Source organism: Alnus glutinosa, chromosome 5, assembly GCF_958979055.1.
Source record: "Alnus glutinosa chromosome 5, dhAlnGlut1.1, whole genome shotgun sequence".
NCBI classification, from domain to species: Eukaryota; Viridiplantae; Streptophyta; class Magnoliopsida; order Fagales; family Betulaceae; genus Alnus; species Alnus glutinosa.
In genome coordinates this window covers 5,790,348-5,803,294 of record NC_084890.1, presented here as the reverse complement: position 1 = coordinate 5,803,294, position 12,947 = coordinate 5,790,348, and the positions used below count along the sequence as shown (strand labels likewise).

The 12,947-nt window shown below is 33.0% G+C and overlaps 2 protein-coding genes across 2 annotated transcripts; one reads left to right on the top strand and one right to left on the bottom strand.

The window, feature by feature from the left end:
* Positions 1-2,319: 2,319 nt before the first annotated feature.
* Positions 2,320-3,932, top strand: LOC133869426 (probable disease resistance protein At5g45490). The gene has a single exon (XM_062306418.1). The coding sequence runs from the start codon at positions 2,417-2,419 to the stop codon at positions 3,737-3,739; it is 1,323 nt and encodes a 440-aa protein (XP_062162402.1). The 5' UTR covers positions 2,320-2,416; the 3' UTR covers positions 3,740-3,932.
* A 2,989-nt stretch (positions 3,933-6,921) lies between these two features.
* On the bottom strand, positions 6,922-12,815 carry LOC133869446 (uncharacterized). Its single transcript, XM_062306452.1, has 2 exons — positions 12,697-12,815; positions 6,922-9,429 (listed from the first exon to the last, which is right to left on the bottom strand). Exon 2 carries the CDS (start codon positions 9,392-9,394, stop codon positions 7,115-7,117), a length of 2,280 nt encoding a protein of 759 aa, XP_062162436.1. The 5' UTR covers positions 9,395-9,429; positions 12,697-12,815; the 3' UTR covers positions 6,922-7,114.
* Between the last annotated feature and the right edge of the window lie 132 nt (positions 12,816-12,947).

Sequence of the window (12,947 nt, the reverse complement as noted above, 5' to 3'; positions counted from 1 at the left end):
ATAATGTATATGCCACATGGTGAATATGTTTTTACGTCATTGAAAATATTTAAATGGCATGATATGATGTGTACTGTTAAATGCAATAAAACAAAATTTGAACCCTAAAATTGAACAAGAAATTGAGAGGATCCTATTCTTAGAATAAAACGATATAATGACTACAACAAGTTCACTTTATCCTATTCCTTCATTTCTTTTAACATACCTTCTCCCAACTCTCATAGGCGAGACATTGTTTGAAAGGAATCGTACATTCTGAGTCAAGATTTACACACCAGTTGAAATCAAGCTGGAGTCTATTAAAATAATTGGTAATTAAGGTTTAATTAGATCTTAATAATCATTGATAGATTCTATTTTCGATTATATTTTAATCTCATACAGGCCTTGTTATCCATGTCACAATTAAACAGATCAAGGAAAAGGAATAAAGAGAAGAGTTCTTAAGTTCACGACTCATATATGCACCTATGTGAACTTTATCTTTTTCATATGTATATATATATATATATATATATATATATATATGTGTGTGTGTGTGTGTCTTTAACTTTATCTTTACCATAAGTCCTTATCCTATTTAGTTCAAGCAAAGCCGATCAAAAATAACATGTAATATATATCTTTTAGTCTCATCTCACCAACTTTTTCCTTTATCCTATTCTTCAGTTCTATATCCTCCAATCTTTATTCTTACTCTCTTACTGGTAAGGCATTGTTTTGAAAAGAATAAAAGATGGAAGAGAATGTTAATCTTGTCACACAAATCTTGAGTCAAGCTAGATATGCTAACAACTGAAACCAAGCTTGGACTTCTTAGAGTCCGATTGGATTTGCGATTTCAAAGAGTGTCATTTTAAAATTTTAGTTTAGCCTTTAAAATCAAAATTATTTAAAAACACAATCCCAAATTATCCATTATTTACGATTTAGTTTAAAATCGCACTTTTATGTGCGAAATCACAATGTCAAACACCCTCTTAGTTCTTTTGTCAAAAATTGTTGGGAATTTGGGTTTAAATGGGTCTTAATAATCTTAGTGCAATGGACTGATTATCAAGCTAGTTGGCCATGTGTTTATAGTATTTATCATTGTTGAGTGTACATACTCACCGACTAACAGAAAATATTTCATTTTAAGTGAAATAGAACGATGATATTATCTAAATTAGATTTTGGAGATCTAATTAATAATGTATATACCACATGGTGAATATGTTTCTACATCATTTAAAATATTTAAATGACATGATATCATGTATACTGTTAAATGCAATGAAACAAAATTTGAACCCTAAAATTGAACAAGAATTTGACAGGATCCTATTCCTAGAATAATACGGTATAATGCCTACAACAAGTTCACTTTATCATATTCCCTTTTTTTTTTTTTTTTTTTTTTTCAACATACCTTCTCTCAACTCACATAAGCAAAGACATCGTTTGAAAAGAATCACATATTCCGAGTCAAGATTTACACACCAATTGAAATAAAGCTGGGGTCTATTAAAATAATTGGTAACTAAGGTTTAATTAGATCTTAATAATCATTGATAGACTCTATTGTTAATTATATTTTAATCTCATACATGCTTTGTTATCCATGTCACAATTAAACAGATCAAGGAGAAGGAATAAAGAGAAGAGTCCCCAAGTTCACGACTCAAATATGCACCTATGTGAACTTTATCTTTTTCATATGTATATATATATGTCTTTAACTTTATCTTTACTATAAGTCTTTATCCTATTTAGTTCAAGTAAAGCTGAACAAAAGTAGATTGTAATATATATCTTTTAGTCCCATTTCACCATCTTTTTCCTTTATCCTATTCTTCAGTTCTTTAAATTATACTCTCTTATAGGTAAGGCATTGTATTTATCCTACTTTATAGACAACTTCATCTCCCCTTTGTCATTTTTTTTTAGCTATTTCTTTTAAAGGTTAAGAGTGTGTAATGGAAGTGCCCAGAGATAAGCCAACCCTTTATTAACTAAGAATATAATTTCATATTTTTATTTTTATTTTTTAAAGCTTCAACTTTTTTTCGTTTAAAAAGCAAAGGCAAACGCCATTACGATAATTAAATTTTATGCTGTGATTTTAGAGTACGATCGAAAACTAGTTGAGAAAAAATTGAATAAATTAACACGAGGCTTGAGAAATTAAATTATAAATTATTTGTTTATATTTCAAACAATAATATTTTTATTTTTGTATATTTATTTATTTCATTAGTTATTTTATTAAATATTATTTAATTAATTTGTGTTGGATTCTATTTTATTAATTTTAAATTTTCTCTCTATAGATTAAAATCCTAACTCCGGCAAGCATGATTCTTGTCATTACAAATCGGAAATCTTTATGCTATACTTGGAATTGAGGTGATCCTCTCTAGCCGGCCATGTGATGGAGAAAGAAAGGTGGGATACCAATTGTAAGGTTTGGAAATTATATATTCCCCCAAACCGTGAAGCAAGGAATAAAGAAAAGAGTTACCAAGTATATATATATATATATAAACAAAGCGCCAAGGCAATCTTCTCGCGGCTCCAAAAACTGCAGATAGACATGGCCAAGGAGATTGATGAGTTTCTAATGATGAAATTTCGCGATGGCCTTGATGAGATTGAGAAATCCAAAAATGCAGTCTTCAGGCCCAACTTTTTGTTCGATAAACATTCCATCCACAACAACTTTCTGGAAATAAAAGATTTGCCTGGACTCTTTCGCACACCCCCCCCGCCTGCGGAGCACATTAAAATCAGGGAAAATCTTTACTGCCTCAACGATGTTTTGACGGAGTACCAGATGATGTCAAAGACCGACCTAATAACCGGTAGGAACATATGGAAGAAGTTAACCAATATCAAGGCGGAACTAAACCGCTTGAAGAAGGATTCTAATAGAGGTTCCAAACAGCCTGATGATCATGACGTCAAAGCGGGCTCACCAACAGCTCTGCCATTTGATGAGTCCAAGGTTTATGGGTTTAAGGACGATGTAACCTCACTGGAAAAGGTGCTTGTCAGGCAAGGAAGCGAGGATCGTTTCAAGAATGTAGGCATCATCGGTAAGGCTGGCATAGGAAAAACCGCACTTTGCCAATCATTGTTCAATAAAAAGGAGGTGAAGGACTACTTCCATCCAAGGATCTGGGTGTGCATGTCCAGACAGCCTGCAGGCGACGATCTGGACGGAAAAGTAACAATCCTCAAGAGAATGTTGGTGAGCCTTGGAGTAGAAGACGAGATCATCAACAAGGCTTGCGCGGATGATCAACAGAAACTCACAGCCACAGGGCTACTATATGCTCTTCACTTGCAATTACAGGGGAAGAGGTATCTGATTGTGTTGGATGATGCCTGCCCCTGGGATTGGGAGACAGACGAATGGTACAAGCAGCTGAATTCTTCGTCAACTTGTGAGGGAAAGTGGGATCGCCTTGCGTATGGACTGCCAAAAGGGTTTGGGGGAGCAGTTATTGTCACAAGCAGGGACGAGAAATTGGCAAAGGAGATGGTTGGCCCAGAGGGAATCGTTCATAGCGTTCTACCCCTTTCAGACCCAGAGAGCTCCTGGAATATATTCAAAAATGGGGCAGCTGAACCGGACTTCGATTCCTCAATTAATAAGGATATTCTAAAAGAACAAATCCTCCGAAAGTGTGCGGGCCTTCCATTAACTGCACTAATGATGGGTACTGCGTATCAAAATCGCCCAGCTAAATAGAAGGACTGAAGTACTGCCAACGTGGCACTCGTGTTATATGGATGCTTATGCATAGATTAAGAATTTTATTTGGCATGTAATAAAAGGCTGGACTAAATTATCTATTTACTTTTTTATATAATATAGATTGTATTGGATCTCTATCAAGTTATATTTGGAGATTACCCAATGTATTGAAATTTGTGTCTTTAATATGCATTTGGATTTTGGACTACCTAGCTAGTACTTCAATTTTTGTTTTTGAAAATTACACAAGAATTAATATTAAAAATAATATAAAGTAGAGGTTTTTCTCCCATTTTTAAAATGGGAGGATGCCACAAAGACAAAAAGGAGATAGAGTTCAAATATATATATATATATATTTTTTAAAAATAAGAAAATAAAATTGAGAAGGGGTTGCTTGAGGTCTTTCGGTGGTGGTTTGGTCACCTAAAAGGAATGGTTTAGATTAAAAGAAAAGATATAAAGAAACTTAAAACGGAATAAAGAAAATAGAAACGAAATTTTACGGGGTTCGGTCTATGACCTATATTCATGTGATAAAGCTCAAACAGCTATATTGTACTCTTATTTTTCTTAATGAATTTACAATACAAATTATTCCTATTTATAAGGGTGTAGGGAAAATACAAAAATATATAAAAGAAGATCAAATTAAATCATACAATCTTATAAAATATAAAAAAGTATTACATTGCGTGCAATACCTTAATTATTGCATGCGATCTGAATCCGACAGAAGAGGATCTAACGGTAGATATGCAATTGTATTTCTAACGTCGTTTTAACTCTTATGTTAATGCAATAGAGAGAGAGAGAGAGAGAGAGAGTTATTGTTTGGTTTCTCAGGAAAATTGAGGGAAAGGGGAAAAAAAACTTAGTTTGTTGTAAATCATATCTTTCCTTAACTTCTCCACTTGGTTACCCATACTCTAATAGTCGTCCCGGCTAGAATTTTAACTTCAAAACACTATTAAATTTTAAATTTTTATATCACATCAATAATTTTATTTTATTACTATTCAAATAAAAAAATAAACTACAATACATTTTTTTTTTTCACTTTTCCATATAAATTCTTTCAACTATATATCACATCAATCATTTTTTACTACTACTTAAAAAAAATTCAACTCAACAATCTCTTCCACACACCACCAAAGCTACGGGTACGCATAACTGTGTTTGCGTTCATACTATTGAGTAGAATGGATCCAAGTGCATGAAAATGACTCATCAAGTCAATACCGTAAAAAAAAATAAAATAAAATAAAAATTAATGATTGATTTTTACTTTATTTGTGGTTGCGCCTATTGAGGTATAAGCATAAGATTATATATATATGTCAATCTTAATTCGACTCATTTAATGAAACGGATCAAATTTTTCAATATTAACCCTCAAATTTTGTATTGATTTCGTATCATATTCGCAAGTTATGTAAAAAATGACATGTTATTATGTCGCGTTTTAGGTTTGAGTCTTTAGCCTAATTCATTTAATTAAACAAGTCAGACTCCTAACCTTTAATTTCGTGTTGAGTTCATATCAAGTTTGTGAGTAGTTTAAAAAATTACTCACCCTAAATTTTAAGGTGCCGTCATCTTAATTGTGTAGTAATACACTAAATAGCATTATTCTTTTCAAAATTGGATTCAACAGAGATATTTTCTTTAATTTTGTTCAAAAATACACTTTCAACCTATAGAATTGCATGGCCAAATGGACTAAAGATAGGGATTGGAATTTTTGATAATTTGGATCTTGTTAAAACCTTCGTCCCTTGTTTTTGGATAACAATTTTTTAGAAGGGAATATTCTATTCAAACAGAAAAGCCATGCTTGAGCAGGGGATTCCAATCCAGCTAAGCGGTGGCGGACCAAACTTACAATTTGGGGGGTTAAATTGAAAAAATAAAATTAGGAGGGGCAAAACTAAAAAAAAAAAAATTATGGGTAAAATCTTAATTTTAATTTTTTTTTTTTTTTTTTTAAAAAAAAATTTTGGAAAAAAATCTTGGGGGCTAGGCCCCTGGCCCTTAATGGATCCGCCCCTGTAGCTAAGTTATGCCATCAATTGAAATCTATAGTGGGTTTACAGGTGTTTTGTCCAAAATAATTGGAAAATGGGGTTTACACTTTTTTTTTTTTTTTTTTTAAAGATAAAAACTGTGGTTTACTTGGGTCTTAATAATTATGGAGCTAGAGGTCAACCAAAGCCATGGAAGAGGTCAGTTGGCCCGGTTGGTCCACACTATGATCAAGGTTTAAATATTATGATACTAGGTACACCGTACGTGGTATACTATATAATTTAATTCAGAGCATAAAATAGTTTATCTTTCATTATATATATAAAACGTTTTTTCCGTACCAACTGAAAGCATTTCTTCCTTAATAATATATATTTTAGGTGTCATCATCAGCTTCTTTCATAGCTAAATTAATTAGAGTATCCCCATTTAGTGAATGGGAATTTGTGTTTGACTATCAATTAAAGCATAATTATGTTTTCTTGATCAGCTCGTTCCTTTTGCACAAAACTTTTAAATCCAAAGCATCTATTAATCTATATATATTTTTTGATGTAGATAAGTTATTTTCTTTAAATTTTAATGGAAACTAGGATCTTATTTTGTTTTATTTTTAGGTTTTTCTAGTAATATCAGAATTTCTCCTTTATATATATATTCTAAGATCGATCTTTAGGATTTCTATAATTTGAAATTTTCCAAGACACTGAAGGTTTCAAGTTTTTTTCTTTTTCTTTTGTTTACTCAAATGCATTAAGAAAGAACTCAAAACAACATAAAAACACTTTCCAAAATTTAAAACATTTTTTTATAAAAAATTTCACACATTATTGTAAGAATATTTTGAGAACTTGTATATTATTAAAAAAAACTTACGAGTGGCAGGAGGAGATCAGGGTGGTTGCACCGCCATCCGATTTAATTTGATCATGGGGTGTTTTGAAAAATAAGATTCAAAAGTCTATTTTTTACGTGATTGACATATAGAGATCATGTTGTACATTCCAAAACAATATTCAGGATAGAGAGAATTGCAGTCCCATTCATTGAAAGTGATCTCAATCCATCCTTTTGAAAGTGCGTGAAATTTGCCACATGAATTTGCCCAAGTTCTTGCAAAAAATAAACTTATTAGCTACGGAACTTATTAGATATATTAGTGTTTTCACATACGCGTACATCACAAACATCTCCATTCCTAGCGGAAGGGAAAAAAAAAAGAAAAGAAAAGAAAGAAAGATACAGCAAAATATTAAGCCCATCCTCCAAATTAAAAAAAGGAAGAAAAAGAAAAAAGAAAAAGGTAATACATAGAAAGAAGCCATTGGATTGACCAGTTTACTTACCCACATTCAATTTTGCTCTTGCATGGCCCTCATTTATTTGGAACTGATCCCCTATACCAAAATGAGCCATTAATAACCAGACAAATGTGATAAGCTCTCCTCCTTTGCTTAGTTGAGCAGCATGGGTATTGGCCCTGCAATGGCTTGCAGCATAAGACAACAATTCCACCCACACTTCACTCATTACACCCCATCTCTTCTGCCAGTCCAACTTTTCTAGCTCTTTGGCGAGAATACATGCATCAAACAGCACAGATTTGCTTCTGTCACCCTTCAAATCAACAGGTTTGACATCAGTATTTACATCAAGGATCGTTTTGCATGCCCGTTTATGATCTTCTTCTGATACTCCTTTTGGTTGCTTTCTGGTGAAGAATTCTTTGGCCTCGGCACATGTATCGCGGAATCTTATTTCGCCAATACCTGCTACAGCAGACATCATAGTAGGCTGCATAATTAGAAGATATAACATATAATCCGAAAGCATTTTACAAATTTCACGACGATTTTTACTGTCTTCATCGCTCTTAGGACTCTCATTATTATAATAGCAAAGATCTGTAGCAATATGCCATAAAATAAGGCTCTGATCATAATCAACGTCGAGAATACATTGCATCAAGGTTCTACTCTCAATAGCCCATTCAGTATTCTGTAGAACCCATTCTCCACGGGCTGAACATATCTTCTTTGCAGTGTCAGGATCATCTCCGAGATCCGATTTCATTTTCAGCTGCTCAAAGATGAAATTCCATAGTTCTCTTGTAAGTCGTGTCTTGGTCACATATTTCATCATATCGTACAAATCCTTAAGGTCCATTTTTTCAATGAGACCAGTCCATGTAAGGGCCTTACGGCCAAAACAATCGAGTGTAGCTTTCTTTTTCTGACGTTCTTTCAAACAATAATCTATCAAGTTGTATTGAGATAGAGATTCAGACCACCTCCGGAATAGGATTTCTCTAGCCCATCCCAACCATTGACTAGGATGTCCCAAGCATTGTCGAGCCCGTCCCAATCTAGTTGTTGATTTTGTATCTGTCGGCAGCGGCCAGTTTATCCTCTTGAGTTTGAGATAGCATTGGAGGAGAGGGCGGAGGAGAGGGCGGAAGCGATTCTTTATAGCGGCTGTAAACATATTACCCCTCGATGACTTCTGGATGGAAGCAGCAGTCCAATCAGAGAAAGCCAGCATAAAGAGAGCAATTGTATCCAAGGCTATGGCACCAAAGAACAAGGTGTAGGTAATTCCAATATCAATCTTGTGATGAAAACTTTTCTTATCTATTGAATAGAAGGTTGAAAGGGCTGCCACAACCACACACCAGGATACAAACCGGACAGAGTATCCAAGCCCTGAATGCACCACGACAACCTTCGTATACAGAACTTCATAAATGAAGTTGAGTTCAACCGCTAGCACTTTAAAGGCATCGTCCGGGGTTCTGTTCTGGAAAAACAGTCGGCTCTCATCTCGCTCGCGGAAGCTAAAGATTAGATCCACGATGAGACCATTGAAGATTTCATAGAAATGATAAGCATGTTTCACCACCGAAAGATCATCTAGCTCGCCTTCATCGACTGCATAACGGCGTTTAGTCCTGGATTCTTTATTAGGTTCTGGTATCAATTCTATCTGGGCTGGGAGTTTTGCATCATGTTTCTTCGAAGAGTATTCCTCCATGATTTTTGCATAGTTAGGCCCTGGGTCAGGTGCTTCAAGCTTCCTTTTCCGAAATTTAGCCAGGTTTGCAAGAAATAAAGCACGTGTTCGCTCAGCATACTTGATGATTCCTGCAACAAACAGAAGGACAGTAGATACCCATAACTTGTTTTTGGGAAAGGATTGACGAAAGACAAGGAAAGCAGCAGCAACCTGGCTTATGAGCCCAACCAAGTGCCTTAGCCAGAGGGCATTATCCTCGAGAGCAAAAGCAGTTATGGTATCTGGACCACCAAGGTGCAACAAAAGAAAGGGAGCCCAAAATGCTAGAATGTCAGCATGAACATCAGGTTCACGAGGATTTCTTTGGCGAATATCTTTTTGACTGTTTGAAATAAGTCCCACTGCAAAGTTAGCAGCCCAATCGGCAAGCAAGTAAGCTACCCAAATCAGAAAGACTACCATCCCATGGCCTGTTCGCTTTCTGAATGGTGCAAATAAAATTAGAATGGCCTGTAGTGAGAGACTTAACAGAACGAAACTTTGGACGTTCCATTTATCATAGAACTCCGTGGGTGGATTAAGCATTGACTTAAACATATTCTTCATTTGGTTGCTTAATCTTCTTTCTCCTTTCTTTCACCCTGTTGAAGAGAACTTTTAAGTGTTAGTTTTTAAGTTGCTAAAACAAAACCAGGAGAGGGAGATTTAGACTAATACTAGAAACTATATTTTTATCTCATAACTATTTCTTAATGTAAATATACTCATGTTTCATATTAAAAAAATGAGAAGTACTAGCCGATATAGAGTGGGTGATTTATAAAAATAGTCATGAGTGCTAAGTCACACATGATTAATACATTAATACGTGAAATTGGACTTTATAAGAAATTTTAGGAAAATTTTAAATTAACGAGTAATTTTGAGATGATAGTAGAAATGTAGCTAACATTTTTCTTGGGGTCGTTTTATACAATGCAGCGACATCTTAATCCTTAGGCAATTTAGGCGGTTGCCTAAGGTCTCCGATTAATAAGTTAATAAGTGTACAATAAAATATATATATATATATATATATAGTAGAAATGTAGCTAACATTTTTTCTAGGGTTGTTATATACAATGCAGTGACATCTTAATCCTTAGGCAATTTAGGCGGTTGCCTAAGGTCTCCGATTAATAAGTTAATAAGTGTACAATAATATATATATATATATATATTTTCTAAAAGGCTCGAATATGGTAAAAAAAAAATTAATAAATAATCTCTAATTAAGACCTCCATTGATAATTGTACAATAAAAGTTCTTTAAAAATAAATAAATAAATAAAACTCTAATATTGTATAAAGTTAATAAATTATCTCTAATTAAATCTCTCAATTGCGGTAAAAAATCAATTCTACAATATGAAAGCCTTAAAAAATCTCTAGATTGACTTGAAAGTGGGAATTCGTTGACCCTAGACATGTAATCATTCAATTTCTTCTGATGTGTGCAATTCACGATCAAAAAGAATGGACTTTTTGTGAAAATTAATAATTAGGGCTTCAAACGCCATAAATTTCCCAACATATATAAATTCTTGGAATTTTCAATAGTTTGGTATCTCATTTTCATTTTCATTTTCATGAAAGTCCAACATGCATTTCTTTAAGGTGGCAACACCAATTTCAATTAATTTGTCAGTAATATGTAAAGTCTTAAATATATAAATTTAATTAGTAATTTTGTATCTCAAAAAGCGTAAAGAATAATTTTTAAATAAAATATAATATGAAAAGTAAAATTTTTTAAAAAAATTAAATATAAGAAAATACTACACTTAAACTTATCGCTTTAAAACATTCCAATTGAGCTCTCCAAAAGGGATGTTTAGCCAAATTTTGGCTAAAATTCACAAAAACCATCATCTATCAAGCACTCTTTTCATTCTCTATTATAATCCTTATATCAGAATTGTACTCCATATTTGGAGAAACAATTTTCATCTTTATCTTATTTTCATACATTTTTATATTCATTTTCTCACTTTTTTCTCTCATAAAGCTAGAATAAAAATAATATTTAAATAGAATATAGTTACATTTAGAGAGTTTATTGTGTGATGTTTTTGTAAAGTTGTTATTTAAATTAAAAAATATGAATTTTTTTAGCCAGATTTTAGCTAAAGAATAAAGAGTTCACTAACTAGGGATACTCTTATGCCTCAACATGTATCTAGTTGGCTCTGCCACAATGTTGATATGGTAATTTCAACCAACCCTTAGATTAATATTTGTTTTTTTAAAAAATAAATAAATAAATAAAATCCATGGGCTAGTTGGAATTGCCATGTCAGCATTATGGAATAATTATGAGATAAAAATATGTTTTCTATCATTACTCAAAGGTTTATATTATGCTATTTTGAACGACAATTCGATGTATATATAGCTATTTATGATAGTTAAAACATGAATACTCAATAGAATAGTTGGTAAGAGTCGTTGACTGCATGTTAGAATATTAATCAAATGATTAAATTAATAATTTCTTATCAGCTTAACATTTCGGTAATAATGGAGACTTAATATGAAATCAGAGTAAAGGTTCTGAATTTGAACATTGTCTCCATCATTCATCTTCAATTTTCAATTAAATATTTTACGTATTGATCCTCATTTATTAAGGGAGAGTGCTAGAATATAAATTAAATTTTTACCCCCATTTTAATAAAATAGTTCATATGTTGTCTAGCTCACATGTGAGAGAGTGTTAAAGTAATAATTAGATAATTAAATTGATAATTTTCTATTAGCTTAAGCTTTTTAGACAACTGGTTGTTCATTTTGGTATCAAAGCAAAGGTCTTAAGTTCGAACATTGTTGTTGTAATTGATCAACTCTCACTTCAATTGAATATTCATGCTTAAACTTAAAGTAGTGATTTAACATTACACAAGATAATTGTTCAATTTTGGTTTATGTTGAGTATACATGTGTGAGTGTGAGTAATTAATATAACATGGTTAGTTGTGTGGTATCTCAATATGTTATATTATAGGCATACCAAAAACACTCCCATGTGTATCAATCTCCCTTACAAATGGTATCAGAACCAATGGTGGTGGTGTGCGGAATAGTGGCCGGAGTGGTGCATGTAGAAACAAAGGTCTCTGGAGTACAGAAAAAAAGGCGTAAGGTCAGAGCATAAATGAACATCCTTGGAGTAAAGGATAAAGGTTCATGGCATGAGTTTGTATAAGGGTTTCTGGAGTAGAAATAGAGAGGGTGCAAGCTATGAGTATGGAAAATCGTCCCATGGAGAAGGAAAAAAAAAAAAAGGTTCATAGCACAACAAACAAATGAGAGACCATGAAGTAGGGACAAAGATATGTGACACAAACAAAAACCCACATAGCCCACATGTGATCTTGGGGAGAGTCCATAACATAGATCAAAGGCTTCAGTTTGAGAGGAAATATAAAAATGTGATGATGGACTCACATATGAGATGGAGAGATATTTATTGAGCATACAAGTTTAAGTGTAAAAGGATAGAGTCTCACGTTGGAAAGATATAAGAAGTGTGAATTGTTGATATAGTATATATGGTTGGGCCCAAATTTATAGACTTCAAACTTTTAGATTAATTGTATGATGTCTCAATATACTATGGTCTCATCAAAAGTCATCTCCCTAATAGTTCAATTGAATATATATATTTTGTTAACAGCTTTCTATAAGAATAATTGTATCCACACATAGACTAAAATAAATTATAAAAATGACAACAACAACAACAACAGTGAAGACGAACTTAATTTATGGACATACTATAAACACAAGGATTGCATAAATACAATATTGTTGTACGTATGGTAGCCCTTATATATATATATAGAACATAAAAAGGAACAACCACGTACCTCTTTCGGTTTCGGATTGCTGAGAAAACTAATGCAAAGAATAGGGAAGTGAATTTTGAATCTCCAGTTTTGTCGTTATCTAGATAGATTTGATATGAAGTTTGAGAAAGTTGTATATCTCAAAGACCAAGTGCTTGTATTCGCCGCTCAGTGACATAAATAGCCTCAGTGCACCGACAGTGCCATGTCAGCTGGTCCCAAAGTTCTCTCTATTCCCTACCTTGTCCTTGATAATTGTTCTACAAGCAAAT

Excerpts from the sequence above, each read along its gene's own strand:
- LOC133869426 (XM_062306418.1), top strand. The coding sequence starts at position 2,417 with ATGGAGAAAGAAAGGTGGGATACCAATTGTAAGGTTTGGAAATTATAT.
- LOC133869446 (XM_062306452.1), bottom strand. The coding sequence starts at position 9,394 with ATGAAGAATATGTTTAAGTCAATGCTTAATCCACCCACGGAGTTCTAT.